Source organism: Epinephelus lanceolatus, chromosome 8 (genome assembly GCF_041903045.1).
Source record: "Epinephelus lanceolatus isolate andai-2023 chromosome 8, ASM4190304v1, whole genome shotgun sequence".
In the NCBI taxonomy this organism is placed as follows: domain Eukaryota; kingdom Metazoa; phylum Chordata; class Actinopteri; order Perciformes; family Serranidae; genus Epinephelus; species Epinephelus lanceolatus.
This window is the reverse complement of record NC_135741.1, coordinates 34,180,605-34,204,050: the sequence shown is the minus strand read 5'-3', so window position 1 is coordinate 34,204,050 and position 23,446 is coordinate 34,180,605. Positions and strand designations below refer to the sequence as shown.

Genomic DNA, 23,446 nt, shown 5'->3' with positions numbered 1-23,446 from the left:
ACGGATGAGTTATAAAAAAAAATTCACCCCCGTAGTTGTCATGAAAGGGGAAATTAACTATAGAGACCGAAACCGTTTTTTTTTTTTTTGTACCAGGCTGTAAACACGTTTATTTCTGCTTTAAAGTTAAGCATTTAACATGGGGGTCTATGGGGATTGACTCGCTTTTGGAGCCTGCCTCAAGTGGCCATTCAGCGAACTGCAGTTTTTGGCACTTCCGCATTGGCTTCACTGTCATCCCTGGAGGTTGCCGCTTGGTCTGGACATGTAAAACGGAGCATTTGAGAAACAATGATGTCATTTCCTTGTTTTGTGAATGCCCATTGTTACTACGTTTACTTAGTAAATGGACCTCCACCACTCAAAGCCCTTTTTTCACAACGAGTCACATTCACCAATTCACACACACATTCATACACTGGTGGCGGAGACTACCATACAAGGTGCCACCTGCTACTCAGTTTTTAACTCACTCGCACACCGATGGAAGCATCATCGGGAGCAATTTGGGGTTCAGTATGTTGCTCAAGGATACTTCGACATGCAGACTGGAGGAGCCGGGGATCGACCGCTGATCTTCCAATTGGTGGACGACCCACTCTACCTCTGAGCCACAGCCGCCCCTCATAAGCATACAACAACAAAAATGGACAACTACGTGTTTGCTAATGTTTTGTTAGCACTGCTTGATCTAATGACTACTTTACACTGCAGCAAAGTATTGCTGCACCACATCAGGGATGAGCAGAGGCATCTGCTGCCCCCAGTTTTTTTGCTCCACCTAAGCATCTGCGGTTTGAAGTCTGCCAGAAATCACTGTTTTGGATCAGGCCCAGTCAAACCAGCAGTCCTTGGTGGGACATTTTCCACTGTTGATTTGTAGTCGATGAGGAGTGGAAGCAAAAGTTTGCGTGTTTAGCGTATCACTGATTTCTTTGATTGAACTCTGTAACCATTATATCAAATGAGAAACAACAGAGATCTCCAATAGGTGTTTTGAAAAAAGGTAGCATTAGCCTTTACTACCACTGAGACAAGGGGAGACTACTGAAGACAGCGAACACCGGCCAGCGTTTGGAGTCGTTTTTGTGTTCTAGTGTGAAAAGTGGAAAGAAACACATTGTAAAACCGAGGCTGAAAATAGCCACTCGCAAAAAAATTTGGTACGCATGTAGACAGGGCCTAAGAAAGCCCATTTTTATTGTGTTCACACGCTCTAGGAATGATTGTAGTTCTTAGGACACCATTCTGGGGGATTTTTTATCTCCTATTTGAGAGTACATACTCTCCTAGCACCAGAGGAACCTTCAGTGATGTAAGTGTACAGTGAATGGTCTAACACATGAGCCAATGCAGCACCAGCAACCACCATTTTTAAAAACCTGTTAGCTGTGTAAACAACAGACAACACAAAACACAAACAACAGCTTGCAACAAAAGATCAGAAGAAAACAGGGATGAATGGACTGACAGTGAAGGCTGGGATTTACTGAGCATGTATGCAACAAAGGAAATACATACATAAACACATAAATACAGTTTTGACTCATCACAACAAAACAGGCTTTGGCCATCTTGCATTATTCCAGTGTTTCTATTGGCGGTGCGAATGCAATGGCCCGGTTGTTAGACACAGCCATGTTTAAAGTTACTTCCCTCAAGATTATTAGCAACAGATAACATGACATGGCATCTGCATAAAATACATTAACAAGAATATTAGCTATATATGAATACAGCCACAGACTTGCAGATACACATTTTCTGCATGACACTGTATGTCCTTGTTTGCCATTTCCTTTTTTCTTTTTGTTGCTTTTTAATCCCCTGCTGTCACAAAGCTTCCTTGGCATTTATGTCAAAGTCTGGCAAATGCACAGGCCAGCACTGGGACCACATTTCATTTTAGACTGAAAGCAGAGCACAGCAGCAGGGTGCTCCCCTAGGACGCCTACAAGTTGTTTACTTCCAAAAATCACGACTTATCCTTGTAAAATATAACAACAAGGGGAATATAAAGTGGTGAGAGAGGGAACATATAGCAGGCAGTATAATGTGAATGACAGGGAGAGGAAGGAGAGGTTGAGGTGAGTGCTGGACAGTGTGAGAGGGGTGTTGAGGACGAAAAAAAAAAGACAGAGGGGAAGGAAGACGAAATGAAAGGAGACAAGAGGAGAATACAGAAACAGAGGGTGAAGAAGACAGAGGCAGAATGAGGTGGAAGAGGAGAAAATGAGACAATGACAGAGAAATTGTGCAAAAGCAATACAGGGAAGAGAGGAGAATGTGGAGGAGTGAGAGAAGAAAGTGGAAGAGGGTCAGCTGGAGTAGGCAGGGTGGCATGGAGATCGATAGCAGTAGCGAGACAAAGAGTCGAACTGAGTGGGAAGCATTAGAGTCAGAGAGGTGTGAGAGAAAGAAGGACATATTGAGCTGAAAGATCTGTTGATCATAATGTTACAGAAGCATTAAAAATCCACACTAAAATAGAATTCATAATATGCAGTATGTACAGTATACTGTGTATACACCTTTTTTTTATACGATTGGATAGTTTACAATGATACTGAGTGCTAGTGCAATACTCCAGAGACACTATTACACCACTGACTGTTATAATTCACTGATGTAATGAGTCAGCACCAAAAACTCAGCTCAGCACTGATAAGTCATCTTACTAATTTGTACTGAGCGATTCTGCCTGGAAAAGAGTTGCTACACTGTGCCAACTTTGTCCTGGGGACAGTTGGTGAGAGTACGCCCAGCCGCATACACACTGTGACAGGGATAATTATTAGCATTACATGGGTAACGCAACCCAACAGTTATTAATGGGTTTAACAAAAGAAAAGTTTCAGTGTTGGTGTAAGTTTGTTGAGACTGTTAATGGCTCAGTTTTGGTTGTTAGCCTACTGCTGTGTTAGCTCATGCTAACTAGCCAAATATCACACTGACCAGAGTGACTCAGGAGACAGCAGCAACAGAAAGTTTGCTGATCCGGCGGGGAGTCAGGACAGTCTGGGATCAGACCTCTGGTGAAAAAAAGGGTCAAATGCAGGCATTCTGTGTTATTTCAGTTGATAGCTAAAAGAAATTGAGTACTGATACCCAGGCCTAGTTGGTTGGTTGATCTGTCATTCCACCACTTTTGTGCAGACTCAATATTTAAACAAAATTGGATGGATTACCATGACATTTTTCGACATTCATGGTCAGACAATGAATCCTACTGACTTTGGTGGTTTACTCATCTTTTTCCATCATAATCATCAGGTCAGCATTTCAGTTGGTCCAGTATTTTGTAATTTGTGACCAGACAGGCCTTCCCTGAAAAACTGATGGAATCCCCATCAGCTTGATATTTAATGTAAGTATGTTACCATGCAAGTATTAGCTCAAAGCACTGCATGGCCTGACTCAGTCTCTTTAGTCTTGTTTTCAATTGTATCTAATTTAATGTAACACACAAGAATACCAGAGTATGCTAAACATGCAGCATACAAACCCAAAGGGCAGCCTCTGTTCAAGATACCAAAAGAACATGTCAAGTGTATTTTCTGATTTTTATGGCTCCATGCTGGCAATAGCCTATAGCAATAGCTATAGCTGGAGGCAGTATGTTTTCAGGTTGTCAGTCTGTCTGTACATTTGTCAGTATGTCTGTGATATTTCAAGAATGCCTTAAAGGAATTTCTTTAAATAAGGCACAAACATTCACTTGGACTTAACGATAAACTGATTGGATTTTAGTGGTCAAACGTCAAGGTCACTGTGACTTTGTTTCTCGTGAACATATCTCAAGAACACCATGAGGTTAATTCTTAAAATTTGGCACAAACGTTTACTTGGACTGAAGAATAAATTGATTAGAATGTAGTGGTTGAAGGTCAAAGTCAAGGTCCATGTGACCTCACAAAACACATTTTTGGCCGTAACTCAAGAATTCTTAGGCAAATCATGACAAAACTTCACACAAATGTCTATAAGCATATAATGGTGAAGTGGTGACATTTTATATCTAAAAGGTCAAAGGTCAACTTCACTGTGACATCATCATATTTTGCCTAAAACACCTTTCTGGCCATTACTCAACATCATATCTGAGGAACAGAAGGGAAGACATTTAGTCAGATACTGAAATGGTGACACTAATCTTAGGTGCCCACCTTGAAACTATTGTGTAGATCTTCTGTGCTGCCGGGGGGAGATGTATGTGAAGCATCCATGTTTTTACAGACATGGATGTAAACCTTAAGAGAAACTTAACTGCGGGATGGTATTTCTACTTTTTATGCTTCTGAAGAGGGCAAAGCAAAATATCACTGGGTCTGTCTTCCACCCCCTCCTAAACAGTACCAGGTGGTTAACTCTGTAACTAGTGGTATACATTGCCATTTGATTGTTGCTGTTGTTTGAATCCTTGTGCACCTTTCTCACCGTAGGCTCTCAGTTTATTGCAGCCTCTACTTGGATCCCTCTCTAAATGCCCAGGAAAATAAGCAGAAAAACTGCTGTGTTAAGGTTTGTGTTCTTACAGGCAGTAATGCTTGTTGTTACAATAATATATTGCTATTCCTACTGTAATGCCCATGCGGTACAAAATGCTGGCTGGTAGAAACACTAGCGGCCATTTCTGATTTATCTGCCGTTAACTGACACATAGCTTCAGTAGTAAGAAGAGCTTCGGGGAGAGAGGAGATTTGTCTTTTTTGATTCCTTATCTGTCTTTGCAGCTGCAGAGGGGTGGTGTTACTTTAGTATATATCATTTAAGTACATGCAATAAGAAAGTCAAGCAATAAAATAAGTACTTTGTGTGTTTATACGCATATCTTTTTGTTACACAAAATAATTTCTGTTCAGCCTTGACTTGTTGACAGCTTCTTTTCAGCTGCACTTGTGTGCTGATTATCAGCCCTGACACTGCAACAAAATCCTTGATTCAAAGTGTATATATACACACACACACACACACACACACACAAGCATATTAAAGTAGTTTGAAGCCTGATGAGTTACGTCATATGCCAGTAAGTCTGCTGCTGCCTGGGAACACACAGAATTTAAATCAAAGGGGGTTGAGGCACCCACTGATTCAAACACACCCCCGAGTGGAGCAGCAGCTGAAGTAGCAGCATGAATTTACAAGGTACGATAAAGTTTTCAAGTACAGCAAGTAAACAGGCATTACGCTCACACAGCATGACAAAGAAACAAACAGAGAGACAAATAATGACCTGGATTTCCAGTCCTAGGACAAAAAGCATGGGTACCACATTATTCTGTTTGCACATCGCTCAGAACTGTGTGTAGAATTTGATATGATCGGACTAAACTCCCATTTGTGTAGTTGTATGTGTGTGTGTGTGTATGAGATGTGTTTTTGCCAGCCAATCTTCTCCGTGGTATTCTCTTCCCAGGTATCATTAATACATCTTTGTAATTTGGCATGCTAGTCCCCAGATAAATTATGGATGTTTTAATTTGGGGGTAAGCTGCTATTTTTACTGCATCATGTTATCATATTTTCATTCCTTGTGGTGGCATCAGAGAGGAAGCCTTTCTGCTCTTCCACTAACTCCACTGATGATGCACACATTATTGTCTAGCACACCACCCTCAACTTGCATGGCACTGCAGAGGTCAAACCAGTCCTGAAACACAACAGAATGTACTTCCTTTATTGCTGGGCAATAACAGCATCTCCTCTAACAGTGGTGTCCGGAGCAAAGCTGAGGCCATGTGCACTGAACTTCAATTACAACAGTCCATAACACTGTGAGTAGCAGAAAAACAACACTAAAATCTCCCATGTAAGACTTGACAGGAAGGATGATAAATCACAAGTGATGAGAGGTCAAAATGAAAAGGTTAGAACTATATGTCTGTATGGGTCTCTATGTAACCCCTAAATGGATTGATACGCTCACTTTCTTCGCTCTCATATCTGTCCATTTAAAGGTACAATGTAGGGGATTCAGGGGCATAAACTGGCAGAAATGGAATATAATACAATATGTTTGGTTTAGTGTATAATTATCTGAGAGTAGGAATCATTGTGTTTTCGTTACCTTAAAATGAGCCGCTTGTATCTACATTTGTCAGTGAAGATTGCCATGTTGCACTGCAATATTTCTATAGTACCCACAACGAACAAATAGAAAACTGGCTCTAGATCGGGGCAATCACATTTTCACACTGGCCTCCGTCGATAGCAGCCCCTTCGCAAGGAGAGAATCGGAAAAACACTAATTTTGTTTTTAAGTAAAACCGCTTTATTGAGTACTTTTGCCAGTTTAAATCACCAAGTCCATTTGTTTTGGAGAGGAAGAGACCTCTGCAGAAAATTCAGCTCCAAGTAAAAACTTTCTGAATGTCTGGATCTTAAGTTATTAGAGAAAATAGGTGAGCACACATTAGCAGGTCTCCAACATGCTTAACAGCACTGGAGAAACACTAATTTGTAGCTTGAAATTGCTTTATTCAGTGTTTTATCTGTTTAAATTACTGTTTGTTTTGGAAAGGAAATGACTGTGGAGAATTCGGGCTTCATTGTCATTGCATAGGAATACAACGAAATTAGTTGAGACACTCAAGTGATGCATTCTAACAAAGAACAAAAAACTTATAATTCTAATCAGAAGTTTAAGCTGGTTGCAATTTGCAATCCTCACCACTAGATGCCACTAAATCCCCCTAAATCTCACACACTACTCCTTTAATATAATGTATATGGCTGCAGACAGTTAGCTTAGCTTAGCACAAACACCTAAGACAAGGGGAAACAACTGGCCTGGCTCTGTCCGACAGTAAAATTCACCTAGCAGAACCTCTAAAGCTCACTAATTAACACATCATATCATGTTTGTTTAATCTGTACAAAAATGAGGTGTTCAAACAACAGTTTACCGTTTAACAGCAGGTTATGTGCCAGACTGTTTCTTGGCTGGGCACATGAACTTCCTGGTGTCCCTGCTGGTTGCCTAGCAACTGCTCAGAGTCAGTGCTCTCAACTAACTCTGAGACAACAAGAGAATAAACACATTTCCCAAAATATCACACTTTTTCAGAAGCTGATAGACATAGGGGGGAAATGTTATGCCATTAGCCTTTAACAACACATTTAACAATATGTTAAATCAAACTGTGATCCCAGAAAAACAGAGAGCAATATAGGATTACATATTGATTTGATGTGAGGGTCAATGTCAAAATGTGGAAGAAGTAATTGATAAATAATGGTTGAAAGAGAAATTCAGCTTCCACTTCTCCAAGTAGTATGAACAGTGGTACCCACGAATGTTTTCACGGGGGGGCCGGAAAAGGCCAGAATCTTGGAATGGCATGCCAAACCAAAAGTTATAACTAAATTTCAGGGACTGTGTTATTCCACTATAGTATCCACCTTATTTTCAAACATGGAAGTAAATAGTGATCAACTTCCGTGTTTTTGTGCGTGACTTCCAGTCAGCCGCTTTCCCTCATGCTTTCCCTTACCGGAGCTAACGGTGCAAGCTAATTTTTTTCAGTTTTCAATTGTTTATGTTAGTCAATCAGTTAGTTAGTTAGTTAGTTAGTCTGTGTATTTTATATACAGTCCCTGACAAAAGTCTTGTCGCTTATCCAAGTTGTAGGAACAACAAATAATAACTTGACTTGTAGTTGATCCATTGGAATCAGAAATGGCTTATATGAAAGGCAAAGGCCTCTAGATTATGCTTATTATACCAAAATAAAGTTGTGCATCATTCACTGAATTTTATCATTTAATTAGGACAGAAAGGTCAGATCTTGCTTGGACAAAAGTCTTGTCGCATACAAAAATAATGTACTGTAGAAATGATACTTTATTTTGAATACACAAACATGCTCCAATAACATCAGAACATAAAGTCATGGTGTCTTGGGAAAAAGAATTAATATCGTGTATGACTCCCATGAGCTTGGAGGACTGCATCCATACGTCTCGGCAATGACTCAAATAACTTATTGATGAAGTAATCTGGAATGGCAAAAAAAGCAGTCTTGCAGGACTCCCAGAGTTCATCAAGATTCTTTGGTTTCATCTTCCAAGCCTCCTCCTTCATTTTACCCCAGACATGCTCAATAATGTTCATGTCTGGTGATTGGGCTGGCCAATCCTGGAGCACCTTGACCTTCTTCACTTTCAGGAACTTTGATGTGGAGGCTGAAGTATGAGAAGGAGCACCATCCTGCTAAAGAATTTGCCCTCTCTTGTGGTTTGGAATGTAATGGGCAGCGAGAACCTCTTGATACTTCAGGCTGTTGATGTTGCCATCCACTCTGCAGGTCTCTCGCACACCCCCATACTGGATGTAACCCCAAACCATGATTTTTCCTCCACCAAACTTGACTGTTTTCCAGGTGAATCTTGGGTCCATGCAGGTTCCAACAGGTCTTCTGCAGTATTTGCGGCGATTGGGATGCAGTTCAATGGATGATTCATCAGAAAAATCAACCTTCTGCCCCTTTTCCACTGTCCATCCTTTCTGCAAGCTGTGAGCCTTGGCAAATGCAGCACGATTCTTTTGTTGTCTTCTGTTTAATGCTGGTTTGTGAGCAGTAATTCGGCCACGGAGACCATTGCGTGAGAGAACTGTTCTGGTAGATACAGGGGTTTCTGGTGACCAGTTCTGATGTAGCTCTGCTGCAGTTGAAAAAGGGCTGGCCCTGGACTGCCGAAGCAACAAACGGTCCTCTCTAACAGTTGTGTTACGGGGTCTGCCTGACGTGGGCTTGTCATGAACGTCACCAGTTTCTTCAAATCTTTTTTTTATCCTCTCCACTTGACGTTTGGATACACTGAAGATGTCTGCCACCTCAGCAGCAGACTTGGTCTTCAGGCTCTTGATGATCAGCACTTTGGTCTGTGGTTGAATCTTTGGCATGTTGTCAGCGGTCAGGTTGCACTTCACATGAAGGTCTGGTGTGCTGGGGTTCTTTTTATACACACCTGGGAATGTGTTAATTACAGTATTTGTCACAGGTGGAGCTCTAATCTGTGATTGGTTGAATCGTTTAAAGACACGACAAGACTTTTGTCCAAGCAAGATCTGACCTTTCTGTCCTAATTAAATGATAAAACTCAATGAATGATGCACAACTTTATTTTGGTATAATAAGCATAATCTAAAGGCCTTTGCCTTTCATATAAGCTATTTCTGATCCCAATTGATCAACTACAAGTCAGGTTATTATTTGTTGTTCCTACAACTAGGATAAGCGACAAGACTTTTGTCAGGGACTGTAGATAACTGTGCCCAAGTTTCCGTTATCCGGTAATTGCCGGTAAAAATAATTCCCTCTAAATGCGAATAAATCGCACGTCAATCATATACTATGAACCAAAAAAGCACAATCTATCCCAAGTGAGACAAACTGCTTGATCCCCGTCTCCAGTGTACCAGCAGAGAACCTGCAGAACCGAATCAGCGAAAAACACACCGGGCTACACAGCCTCTCTACCTGAGCAGCTGAAGCTGCGGCTCGCACTCTCGACACACAGACGGTGCTTCTGCATGCCAGCCAAACATGTGCTCAACTGTGAGAAATAAATATGTGAAGTGTACACTGCTTTTCTAACTTTTTTTCCTTTTCTTTCTTTCTTTCTGTCAGCGACATACACTCCTAACACAGGACGGGTTGTTTTTATTGACTGAGTTGATGGTTAAGCCATAGTGATGCGCGGATCGGCTCTGATAGCACCTGAATCAGCATATACGCATCAACCATCCAGCTTTTACAACATGATTGAGTTAGCAAAGCAGTTTTGTGTTGCTATGTGTGGTATTTATTCAGTTTTGGGAAATCACAATGTCTAGAAAGCATCAGTGGCTGCAGCTGACAGGGACAGTTAACGTTAACACTAGCAGCAAAGCTAACATCAGGACGTCATCTGTTAAAAGCCTCCCGTTGTCGGATACAACATGAAACTACTCCAATTAGCTCAATCATGTTGTAACTAAGACATCTGCTGGAAAAAATATTTTTTTCACAGACCATTTATTGAGTTATTGAGTTATTACAGACACCGCTAACGGCTAACAGCTAACAGTTAGCCCAGCTAATCTACGATAACCACGTTATTAATTACACACACAGAAATAGTAATGTTTGTTCAATCATTGTGTTTATAGACTTTACAAACATCAGATTAGTCTAAACGGTGATATAGTGATGTGAAAAATGTGATATATACATATATATAGCTAAACTCAGCAAGGTAAACAACAAGCCGACAAGGAGGGCGCGCAATTCCTTGTCTCCCCAGTTGCTCATCTTTACAGTGTCTGTCAGGTTTGCGTTTCCCTCTTGCTACTAGCTGCTCGCTAATTCCTGCTATCAGCTGTTTCCTGTTTATCCACCACCAGTGGGTCACACGTGAGGCGTCATCAACAGCTCCCGTTGCGGAAGGCCACCTCGTTCTGTTTAAAACTAAAAGGGTTCCGTCAATATGTCTACCCTACGAGGCGGAAACTTGGGCTCAACTCACCAATCCGGCTTGCAGCTTGCCGACAAAACAGCCCAACATTCGCGGAAAATCTGGCAGTGTAAAAGGGGCTTATGTTAATATGAGAGTTAAGGAATTGCATATTGATATACTTACTGGTTTATTTTACAGTAAATGTTACTAACTGTATCTGATGTGCATACTGGTACTGTTAACATTTTGAGTTCCCCAATCCTGCTTTAATGTGATATGTTTCTGTACATGTACAGGTGATTCATTGTTCTTCACTGTTCTTCAAATTGGCTGTCTGTCCTTTGCCAGTGTTAAAAGACACTGATACAGCTTTAATTTGAGGAAATGCATTGATTGAAGGTACAAAACTCTTAATGGCAACAAACCTTCTCAACAACAACTGAATCGTACTTTGTTGAATAATCGTGTGTTCTGTTAAATATTTGCCTGCAAAGTAAGTCCAGTTGTGAGATAAATGTAACAAAGTACAATAAGTAACCCAGGTACCTCAAATTTGAGTAAATATAGCCAGTTGCATTCCATCATTGTCAATCTTCTTATGCTTTCAGTATCTGCAGTATTTCTAAATGCAGGCTATGTGTTGCCAAATTGATGCATATGTTTTCTCCACCTGCTTGTGTTACGTGTCTGCAGTGCGTCAAGCTCTGTCGGACACTGCACACAAGCAAAGAGTTACTCTACCCCTCCGGTGGAGCGTGGGAGAAAACACATTGATATGGAAAGCTCCTGCTCTCACGAGGTTACATCTACTTTGTGCTGAATGTGGACTGTGTTGTTGCCAGTGGCGTGCAGTGAAATGAATTCATCTCTTTGCAAAATGCTTCCGCAGTGAGATAAAATGATCATACCCTGCCTTGTGTGACTCCAATTCCTCTCTTTGCGGTGGTGTGAAATTTTTACCAAGTGTCAATGAGCAACAACAGCCCCCCAAAGAGACACAATGAGAACAAATGTAACCTTTGATCATGGATGGAAGATGACTCGATGGGGGAAAAACAAAAGGCAGGATGTGCACTGCACACACATTCCTTTCTTCTCTCCTACAGAGTAGCTTTTAACTCCATCTCTGTCTTAATCAATATTGTACCAAGGCTGCAAGACTCTTCAGACCTCAGAGACACATTTTTGTTTTCCCATCAGTTCCTTTCACAGCTGTAAAACCACCAGGCAGATAAAGTCACAGAGCTAAAAGGCTTATGGTGAAAGCAGGACAACACTTGCGTATCTCTTGACCCATGGTTCAGAAGGTGTGTGTGCTGCATGAGCGCAACAAAGTGAAACAGGAATACCATGAGTGTGTAAGACAGACCAGGCAAAGTACACTCGCATCGTTAAGGGAGAGTGGGCACACCTACAATCCCTATCCCTTTATCTACTCTTTGAGCACTGAGTGTGTTACAGAGTAGCCTAGAGGTTGAAAATGTTCCCACAACACCAAAGCCTGAGGCACTTCAAGTCTGTCATCAGCTATCAATGTCCTTGAGAAAGTGACTGAACACATCCCTCTTCACTCTGCTGAATCCCTGAACTGGACTCCCAGGTGATGTGAGGCTGTGGGCAGAGCTGCAGTCTATGTGATATGCAGGTATACGCCTTCAACCCACAAAGAAAGCTCCAGGATTTCCATATACACACTTAAAAATGCACAAGGATACATAAGAACACAGTTTAGTGACAGAGCTTTTACTCCAGCTGTTTGTTTTCGCAAATACCAGATCGAGAGATGCAACAGCTAATTGAACCAATGGTGCAGAACATGCCGCAAGATTCTCATGGTCTTTCCTCACACCCACCCCGCTGAGCTCAGTGCATAGAGTGTGTGTGTGTGTGTGTGTGTGTGTGTGTGTGTGGTAGAAAATCTGTGGCAGTACATGTACAATGTGGGTTTCAGTTTGTCCCTGATAAAACACTGCAGCTCCTCAAGACCCAAGTAAAGTTCCCATGTCTTGCTTCTCCAGTGCTGGGTTATGAAACATGGTACGTAGTGGCCATGAACAATACCAATGAACAATTTGCAGCAATATTTGTTTGTATTTTTTATTTTGCACAATATTGTAGTAATAATGAAAAATTTGTTTAACTTTATATGATTTACGATATCTCAGTCTCAAGACACAGCTGATATAACTGTCATCACAAGAACTTCATCCGTCCCAGCATATAAAACACATGATCATGTTGTTTATATACATAACACGACCAGTGTTTTGGAAATAACTCAATCATAACTTAATACAATATTAACTCGTAATACTATAGAGAATCCCCCGAGAACTACAAAGCTAAATGGCAAGTCCAGATATCCCGAATACCAGTTTTGGGGCATCAAAGCTGCAATGAGAAATATTCGCGGCTAAAGGCTAGTTCGCATTACACGATTTTCACCCTGATTTTGCGTCGCGGAGACTATCGTAATCTTTTGAGTGCGTACCTGGCGACGTGTGTTTCTGTCAGCGGTAGTCTCGCCAACTGCGTTACAACCTGTGTGCACACCACAAGATTTCTCCACGAGCCTTCTCTGACAGAGCCCCAGATAATGCGGTGACGTAACCAAACTATGTTTTTTAACTTGGAGACGACACATTGTAAAGGCATGGATATTCTTCCCAGTGTTGAATCAGATCTGTCTCCAGGGCCTGGGTCCAAACACAACGCGCTCCCCGTGATCCTGTGGATGCCGCCATTGTTGTTGCTTGCCGGCTTGTCCTCCTCACATTTCTTCCATTCTCCTGCGTGCTGACGTGGAATGTATCCCACCTCTCATTGGCTGATGCTCTTTGTCAGTCATGTTAAGGCCAAAACACACTGGTGCCGTACGACGCGTGTCAAAACAGCCGCCCCCATTATTTTCTATTTACAAACTCACACCGGCGACGGTTTGATGCGCATCGACGTGCCACACCGCGGCACTTTACGCTATTGTCCTATTTTTCCAGCGTCGCCGCCCTTGAAAAAGCGCTATTTTGTACTTCCCAGCCTAGCGGACTGGAGTGTGCAATAGAAATCCGGTTGACGCCCCGCAGCGCGACGCTTTTTGTGTGTGTTGGGGGCGGCACTTGACTCGTGTCAATGACGGCGCCGTCAAATGACGCTGCCATCATATGACGCCGCCGGTGTGTTTTGGCCAACAGACTTCTCCAGTTTTCTAGCATGCTAGATATCCAGTCCCAGTCACAGACGAGGGGGCGACTTGCTCGTAGGCTTGTTCACACATGAGGACTCGTCATGGCAGACTATCTGCCAACTCACCTTCAACCCAAGGTGGCTCTCAAGATCCTCTGCAACGCCAAAATCGCGGTGAAAATCGCGTAATGTGAATTAGGCTTAACTGAAGCTTAGAACTGGAGAAGTGAGAGATGAGGATATCAGTCAATGCATCTAAAATAGCATGAGTTAACCATTTTCTTAGCACGCAGGTTGCGCATTACTCATGATAGCTTGAAAACAGATTTGTGACATACCATTTTCCTTTGGCATATCTGGCACTTAACCTTTGCAGGTAATATTCCCAAATTTTGAAATTTTTCCAGACACTCAAGTTTTTTGACATCTTGCTAGGGTATCTGTAAGCCTGTCAAATTTGGTAAAGCTGTCGCAGTGTCAGTAGTGCTGGACTGCTTGGGCCTTATTTATAACCACTGCATGAAAAATAAAAAAAATAAAAAAACTTGACACAGATGGTGAGGTGGTGAATTGAAGCCAGAATGTAGAAATTAAATGTGAGATGAATCATTATACACGTAATGATGTCTCTCACACTTAGATTCACCTCATACCACACTTCTGTTATAGATCCACTTCATTAACATCTAAATGCAGCAGTTTTATTTGCGCTTGTGTTAGTGAGCCATAAGCACTTTTTTATTGTAAAAGATACAAACTCAAATCATTGTTTCATTAGCGTTGTCTCACTATCACATTCTCCACCACCGGAGCACAGAGGAGAGGGCTGGGGTGCTGGTGCAAGCAACTGACAGTCGTGGTCAGCTGTGGAGCTCACTGTGCACAGCTGGATGATGCCAGGCTGTGGCAGGATTCAGGAAAGTCTGGCTTTCCCTCTTCGGTTAATAAGTGTGAATATGTGGAGTCACTTTCACCTCAACCATGTAACTAGGCTAACTGATGAAATTATAATTGTCAGTTGTAGAAATCCAAGATGAGATCAAACAGCATTCAATAACTGCAGCACACAGCATCAACAGTTCTCAGTATCTTCTAAGACTGTCCATATATCAATTAGTATGATTTCAGTTTTCAGTATTTGCGTGTAAAATTGCTGCAGTAAATACACCTATGCTGTCAGGCGCACAAAGTGCAATGAAGACTCAGCAAAGACTGCCACACACACTCCACTTCACCAGTCATCTACCCGACACATCTTCACCACCTGCACATATCGATCAAACTTAACCGCAGGCAGGAACATGCTGCCACTCACTGCCTTTTCTTTTGTTTTTGACCCCACAGGCCACCAAACAATATGTTCTTTCTAACCCCTGGCTCAATCACAAACACCTCAATTCCTCCTGGGTCAGAAAAATTCCTCTCAGTCGTTGCCATGATTCATCGTAAAGAACCAATGATCATCAGCATATGCATCAACATTAATGAGGCGCTTTGCACTGACCATTTAAGATTGAATGTGTGTTTTGTGGCATAGTGTTATAAATGAGGCCCCTGATGACTGACATTAGATAAGGGGAAGATGGAATCATAAAACTATCACTCGGTTTAGATGTCCTTGTCTGAGAATAATTAAAAAAATGAATGTTGATGCAGCATTAATAATGTTGGAGAGCTATTGCATGTATGTGTATAAAAACAGAGCATTCAAACACTGATTCTGACGTTAATTACCATGGCAACAATCTAGGCTTCAAAGCCTCAAAGCGTTCCTGTCAGTCCTAATAACAGTGTGAACAAAATAACAGTACGAACTGTTAAAGGACTGTGAAAACAGTAGAAAATCAGTTCAGAGTCAAGAGTGTTCAAATCTCCCCGGCTGTAAATGTCCTTGGCTTTTAAATTGTTTCAAGAGGTTTTATTCTGACAGCACATATGCAGTGTTTTGGAATGCCTGCAATTATGTGTAGATGCAACAGAAATGAATACAATAAATAAGACTGCATGACTGACTTTGAGTCTATGTGGAGAGAGTAGGCACAATAAAAACGGGTGCCATGGTTTGTAAAAGTCTGGAAGCCAGCAGGATAGAAACAGACGGTGTTGGTGAATTCAACATAGGGAAATGAAAAGATTAAAAACTTAAAATTAGATGACAAGATCTCGTCTCCTACCCATCATGTAGATTTTGTTTCCTCTTATGAAGGGCGTGGCTCCGTACCGCGGCGTGGGCATGGAGGTCATCGGCTGCCATTGGTCCTTCTCTGCCTCATAAACCCTCACCAATGCCTGTGGCGTTGTGTCTGCTCCCATACCTCCCAACGCATACACCTTTCCATCTGCACAGAGACAGACAAGAGAATCACAGTGAAATAACAGCTTTTACAGCAAAGAGCTTATTATGATTTCCTCTCTTGGTGCAGCGATGGAGTCAATAGACATTTCCTCTCAAGCTTGTTGTCAGGTTAATGTGAGGTTAATGAAGGGAGTAATGTTGCCAACAGCCCTGCAAACAACCAGAGGAAGTGATGCATCACAGTGCCCTTTTGTCCCGCCATTTCTGCTCTACCTGTCAGGTCTGCTATCTGACTCATCCGTCCACACTCATCCAAACAACTTGAAATATTTATGTCTGAGTCTGAGGGAACTTCCAGATAACCCCGAATAACTTTTTCACAAGGACACGGCAAGCATCCCCAACTACTGCAGTGTCATTAGAATATACAGAGGAGCAAGGCAAACGGACAGGGAGAGTGCTGAGCAGGCACTGGAATGAGGGAGGGAGAGGGGGAGATGAAGGAAGAGGAGAGAAAAGAAGAAAACAAGAGAGAAGAGGGGAGTGGAGGAAACAACACAGGAGATGAGAAAATGAGAGGAGAGAACAGGTAAGGACAAAAGATGAGAGGAGAAGAGGAATCAAGAGAGAACAGGAGAGGAGGAGAGGAGAGGAGAGGAGGAAACATGAGGAGAGGACAAGAAAGGAAAGGAAACAAGTGTGAAGAGAGGAGAGGAAACGAGAGAAGAGGAGGAAACATGAGGAGAGCACGGAAAGGAAACAGGCGAGAAGAGAGGGAACAACCTGAAGAGGAGAGGAAGAAAACAAGTAAGAAGAGAAGGGGAGGAAACAAGTGAGAACAGAAGAGGAGGAGACCAGATGATCAGAGGAAATTAAGAGTACAAGAAAAGATAAAAGATGAGAGGAGAAGAGGAAAAAAGTGAAAAGAGAAGAGGGAAAGAGGAGAGTACAAGGAAAGGAAGTACAAAAGATGAGAGGAGGAAACCAATGATAAAAGGACAGGAGGAAAGGAGAGAGAGGAGAGGAGAGGAGAGGAGAGGAGAGGAGAGGAGAGGAGAGGAGGAAACAAGCAAGAAGTTGAGAGAAGGGAAGAGGAGGAAACATGAGAGGGTGAGAGGAGGAAATGAGAGTGGAGGAGGAAATGTGGAGAAGAAAGGAGGAAACGAGGAGAGGACACAGCAGTGTTACATATTAACAGATTAGCACTCTGGAAGTTGTAACAATTTCAATCTGAGGGAGGAAGAGCGAGAAGAAGTGACACATGGAGGGACCCAGACAGATGACAGATCCTCAGAGCTGTGACTTAAACTGTGAGGAATAAAGCAATAATAAATCTGTCACTCAGAATGCAGCTCAATACAAGTGTGATTGCCACACACTACGGCACTTATCGCTGAGTAAATCCAATTTTACTGTTGTACATAAAATAAATGACGCAGCAAGGGCACTTCCATCCCATAACGCGTGTTGCAATGCAGCCACGTGGAGAGGCGGGCGGGCGGGAATGGAGGAAACTATAATAATACATTACTCCTTAACTTTTAATACCTTTTTTTTTTTTCAGATCACCAGGGAGCTAAGTGGGTTGAGCAGAGCGCTAATACTGTAATTGCAAAGGGCCTCACTTACCACAATGTAAGCATGTGTGGTGCTGTAATGAGCTATCGATAAACAGCAGCTTCATACTGTATGTGCCCTTTCATTTAGCCTCATTTGTATTTGCACCACTGTGGAATCCACATAATGACTTTTAATTTGTTTCTGGTAGGATCCCTTTTATCATGCCTAAGGAGAGTCTGCTCTACATTAATGGCAAGGCTGCAAAGGTCAATGTGAAGAAAGCCAAACTGTGTTAGGATGTTAGTGGGTTCAGCGACGAATCGCATTGCTGATTTATCGCATCACGTGATCTGGATATTGTAACGTGGACTCAGAATAGATTCCGCACATATAAAGTTTGGTGTAGCCATAGCAACGCCCTTTCTAAACAACAAGTAGTGATGTGACATGCGTGAACGGGCCGAGTCTTTGAAGTGAACGAGTGAGCGGCTGCACTGTCTTTCTCCCTCACAAACTAGACTCTCTCAACTTGTTCCAGATCAAATAATCTGGACTTAATGAATACAGAGTAAATTAAAGCAAAAATATATTGGATATTGTAACGTCGACCCAGAATAGACTCCGCAGATACGAAGTTTGGTGTAGCCATAACAATGCCCTTTAAAAACAAGTAGTGATGTGACGTGCGCGAACAAGCTGAGTCTTTGAACCAGCTCTTTGAAGTGAACGAGTGAGCGGCTGCACTCTCTTTCTCCAAATAATCAAATCAAATGATCAAATAATCTGGTATTAATGGATACAGAGTAAATTAATGCAAATAACAAAGTAATTAGGAACTGGCTTGTTTACTCTAAAAAGCCGGTTCACTCGTTCACTTCAAAGAGTCGTTTCACTTGTTCACTTCAAAGAGCCAGTTCAAAGACTCGGTTTGTTCACGAACGTCACATCACTACTTCAAATCACAAAATCAACCTCATGGAGAAGATGGCTTCATCTTCTGGGGATCATAAATGTCTGTAGGAACGTTTAGTGCACAGCTTAATCAAAAGGTGTTATTATAATTTTCTAAATGTCATTCTAAATGTCAATGAGTGTCGGCAACTCAGCTGCATCCTGAATGGACTGAGTGATTTTCTCCTAATGGTTGTCAACTAACTTTCAAATAGTTTTAATAGTTCAACATTTGTACTTACTTGCACATTAGCCTAAAATGACGGACAGATGTGCACTCTAATTTGAACAATGAGAATTTACAGCAAAAAATACCTGCCACACTGGCAGAGTGCTCGAGCAACAATTGAAAGCAGAATGCATTCCTGGCCACTTGTGTGTGTGAGTGTTTGGGTGTGTGTTTAAAAGGGAAAAATAAAAAAGATAATAGGGAGAAAAAAGGAGATCAAACAACAATCAGGGATGTGTGTGTTCATGTGGGTGTGTGTGCATCAGTAAGTGTCTTTAAAAGAGCAAATTATTTCACATGCAGGATGTGGGTCTGCGTGTGTGAACCAATTCAAAACAGTACAAAGAAAATAACTGTCAAAACGTCTGTCAGACTAAATTGCTTTCACTTGAGCTTTTACACTTCCAAAAGCTCCTTTGTCACAGCAGTCTGATAAGCATTTTAATGTACAATGAAATGAGAGCCTGTTTTTGCTGAGATTAAATGTAGAAAAAAGCATTTACATGCCCAGAGGAGGCTGCGGAAAAGTTGCTCTTAATGCATTTTATGGGTCACACTCAGCTTTTATCAGGCAGAAATCACAAGATGTAGCATGTTCCAACACTTTTGTCCTACATTAGATGTTCAAATATTCAAATATATGCTAGGAAAAGACAGGTTAAATCTTTCTCTACCTGTAATACTTTATGAAACTGTGCATCACATTCACATTTATCATCATCGAAGTACAAAAGAGATATATTTGAACCACAGAGACCCATCATTTCCCATCCCAGTCTATTATTATTATACTATTATTAACACACAAAAAAATCACATTACACTATAACTGATGTAACCAATGTATTCATGTAATACGTTTTATATTTCACCAATAATCCACTTTTCCCTCACATTTTATTAGTTGCCTTGTATAAATTTGTTTCTGTTTGTTTCTTTTGGGGAGCTTTTAGTTTGTGAACAAAATGAAATATCTGCAGTCTGCTACATGTTAATTAGATTTTTGTTGTGTGACCTTTGATATTTTGGCAGAGTCACTTCCTGTAGATTCATATGTTTGCAACAGGCTGTTCTCATAAACTGTTCATACGGTTTCCTATGAAAAGTAATGCACCCAAATTCATACGTATCCCATGTAATCATGAGCCAGTAATTCACGCATAACCCAAATATTTTGGAATCCTGCTATCTACAGGACTAATGCGCAAAATTGAAAATGGAATTACAACATCCAAGTCTGTGACGGTATTAGGCCCAAAAATACGTACTCCCCATAGACTTACATAATGAAAGATACATCTGTTAATGAGTGGATACATTTTATTTGATCCATTCCGTCCAATAATATTTGGAAAGCCTAGAGGAGCCTCAAGATTAAACCATTTTTTTCTCATTCAAATTTGCAGAGTGCTAAACTGGAAATTAGCTGCTGGGCCACTATAAGTCTCTGGTGCTCTCGCTGTGAGGCCCCACAGTGTGGAAGATCAGGGTAATTTAATACTGTGGAAAATGAGGTTTTTTCGGCTCCAAGTAACTTTTGCATGAATGCACTGGGTCCTGCCTCCAATGCTTTATTCAATTCTCTTTATAAATCCATGATATGCACTCCCTCCCTCCTGTTATTTTATTATGTACATTTGTGATGCATCATAAGCACAAGTAATCACTATAGAGTAAAATTTAAATCTGCTCATGTAACAGTAAAAAATAGCAAAGTTAGAAAGTTACAGAATTGTAGTTTCCATCTAATAACGGTTGCTAAGAGAAATCTACTGCAACTTGAGAAAAACACAAGCAAGCACACACACACACACACACACACACACACACACACACACACCACAAGCAGATGAGGAAAACATCTCAGCATTAACTTTACAATGTGACTGCAAATGAAACAAATGCAGATACAGAAATGCTGCAAGTTGCTCAAGTCATGTCAACTGACTCCTTTTGAGTTTCTCACTCTGTCACTAAGGATTAATCCAGCTACACTGAGAGGGAAATTCATTTAATTTGGTCTCGCCTTTTTCTCAGCACTTAAAGCTTGTGAGCTTTGGTGAGGGTTGGAATGTACATTGACAAGTTAATTGAGAGGTGCACCTTTCAGTACAGCTACCTCTTCATCGGCACAGTCAGGTACAGTGTTCACATTACTGCTGATGAAGCACCAATCTGTTTGTCTCAGCCAACATAGAGGTTGCCGTGTTGCTGTAGGTTGATGGAGCTGTACACAGCCTGAGAGAAAGATTGCAGACATACTGAGGTGTGGGGAAAGCACTTTCACCTCATGTGTCCTTTGTTTGGGGAATCCATGTCCAGACTCATACATAGCTATGACAGATGGCAATGCTTCCAATATGGATGTTGCTGCAAAGAAGCTACATAAAACATGGACGCTTGACACACATCTTCAACCCGGCAGCACAGCAGATCTACACAACCCTGACCCTAAGATGAGCACCCAAGATTAGTGTCACTAGTTTAGTATCTGACCAAATGTCTCTCTTTCTGTTCCCGACTTATGATGTTGAGTAATGGGCAGAACAGTATTTTTGCAGATTATGATGTCACACTGAAGTTAACCTTTGACCTAGGGTTGTGCCAATGGGCGATCCGATCGCCCATCGGCAACAGAAGGGTTGTTTCACGATGTCTTTTTTAAATGACAATGCAATCGCGAGGTGTGGGGGGGAGACAGCGCGTGTGTGGAGCATGCTGACGAGATCGAGGCTGAACGAGGCTGAGTGAGAGGAGACAGAGGGAGGCTGCTTAGTGAGAGAGCAGAGGATGGGGGGGGGGGGGGGGGGTCAACGCCTCCGCCCGCTCGACACAAGCATACTCAGGCGTACTATAAGCAGAGCGGACTCCGCGAGGAATGTCCGCAGTCATTCGGGCTTTCATAGTCGAGCGCACTTCCGCGTTGTAGTTTCCTGTAAAAATGTCCGTGAAAAACCCCCGCAATGTGAAAAATACATGCCGAGCAGTCACTGGTGCGCACAGGGCTTTGCGCGCACAGGGCTTGCGGACGTCCACTCAGAGTCCACGCGGACCTCCGCGGAATCCGTTCCGCGTATGTTCCGCCCGAGTATGTTCGGGCCTTACCGCGCATGTCGCGGAGCGGTGAACAAACACAATGTCAGGAGAAATTGAAAAGACATGCCGTCTATGTAAAGTCAACTTGCTAATTAAGGAGCCATTACATGTTCAAGAGTTTTATAAAACTGCTCAAACACCAAAGAGAGGCTATAAGTGAACGTTTCAGCGGCGACGCGTAATGGGTATGGGTATAACGCGTTACAAAGTAACGCAAAAAGTAATCAAAGTATGGGTACTTTGATTACTTTTTGCAGTAACGAGTAACCTAACGCGTTAGTTTGCTGTTTGAGTAATCAAATACTTAAGTACATTTTCAAACAAGACATCAGTTACTTCCGTTACTTTTAGAACACTGGTCCTTCAGCTCCGAAACACCAGTGGCTGTCGTTTGGTTCTAATAACGGAGATAACGTTAAACCTATCAGTCTGAAAGAAGCCACGGAGCTTGTAGCTCGTTACGTGGTTGGAGAAATGCTGCCGTTGTCTACGGTGGAGTCTAAATAGGTGGAGTAGGACTCGCTGACAGACATATTTCAGACTCAGGACTTGCATTATACCCAGAGGTGGACTGGCCATCGGGAGTTCCGGGAGTTTTCCCGGTGGGCTGCTGCATCAGTGGGCCGGTATGGCTGGACTGAGAAAAAACAAAAAAATAAAGACTTTCGGCGCAGTTGGGCTGGCCTTTAATATGATAACCAATGTTTATAGTTTCTCTAGTGTCTGGCTAATCAACATTGGCCCACATGGGTGTGTCACACCCCTTTCACCTCGGTCCTGGGGCTGTTGGCCAATCACAACCGAAGGCCGAGGGCCTCGGTCCCTCCTCCCCCTGCATCTGTCAATCAATCAATCATACATACATGCAAAAATGGAGAAGAAACGGAAAGGAGGAGTGGAGAAGTTGAGAGACAAAACAAGGCAGGCACTACAGGCAGATGCTGCCAAGTGTCAAAAGTTGACACATTTATTTTCTGCTGCTGCATCTCAAGCAGGACCTTCAGTATCCGCAGCAGCACCTGCAGCTCTCGTGTCGCCGTCTGCAGAAGGAGGACAACGTGACCAGGAGGGGGATGCTAGTCAGGTGAGGCGGCTGTATGTGATAACATTATTTGGCTAGCTTGTTAACTTTTAGCACAATGCTTGTAGGCTAGTTTGGTTATCAAAACGTCATTATTGTGTAACGTTACTAGAGCCAGACAGCGCTCAGTGGCATTAGCCAACATCAGCATGGCTAAGTAACTAATAAAATAGCCGAACATCTGATCTAACATTATCTCTTGTGTATTTCCCTTAAGCTGGTGAGCTAAATGCTACTCTGCTGTATATTACTTTGCTAATTCATCAACATTAAAATGAATGTCAGTTTTATTCTGTTTGTGTGGGCATTGTTGGACAATATAGAAATTGAGACATGCACTGTGAAGGGGAAATGTGTATTAATGTGTTGTTCTTAAAGTGTATTATTTGCAGTTTATAAAACTTAAGCTGTACTTATTCAGTATATACTTAAGAACATGTAATTGTGCTTATCTGAGGCACCATAGGTGATATATATTTATTATTATGTTATGATCATAATTAGTGTGACTTACATGTTCACTAGTCTTCACACTATTAAGCGACTATTGCAGACTAACTATTTTAACTAACATTAAAAAATATTACATATTTGTTCTAATCAAGGC

General features: G+C 41.9%; 1 protein-coding gene across 2 annotated transcripts in view; it reads right to left on the bottom strand.

Moving 5' to 3' along the window:
* The window catches only part of klhdc8b (kelch domain containing 8B), a 283,831-nt gene that overhangs the window by 87,206 nt on the left and 173,179 nt on the right, over positions 1–23,446 (bottom strand). For both annotated transcript variants that reach the window (XM_078170215.1, XM_033628898.2), the window contains one exon: positions 15,801–15,965. In XM_078170215.1, coding sequence (XP_078026341.1) covers positions 15,801–15,965 — 165 coding nt within the window. The remainder of the gene's footprint in view (positions 1–15,800; positions 15,966–23,446) is intronic.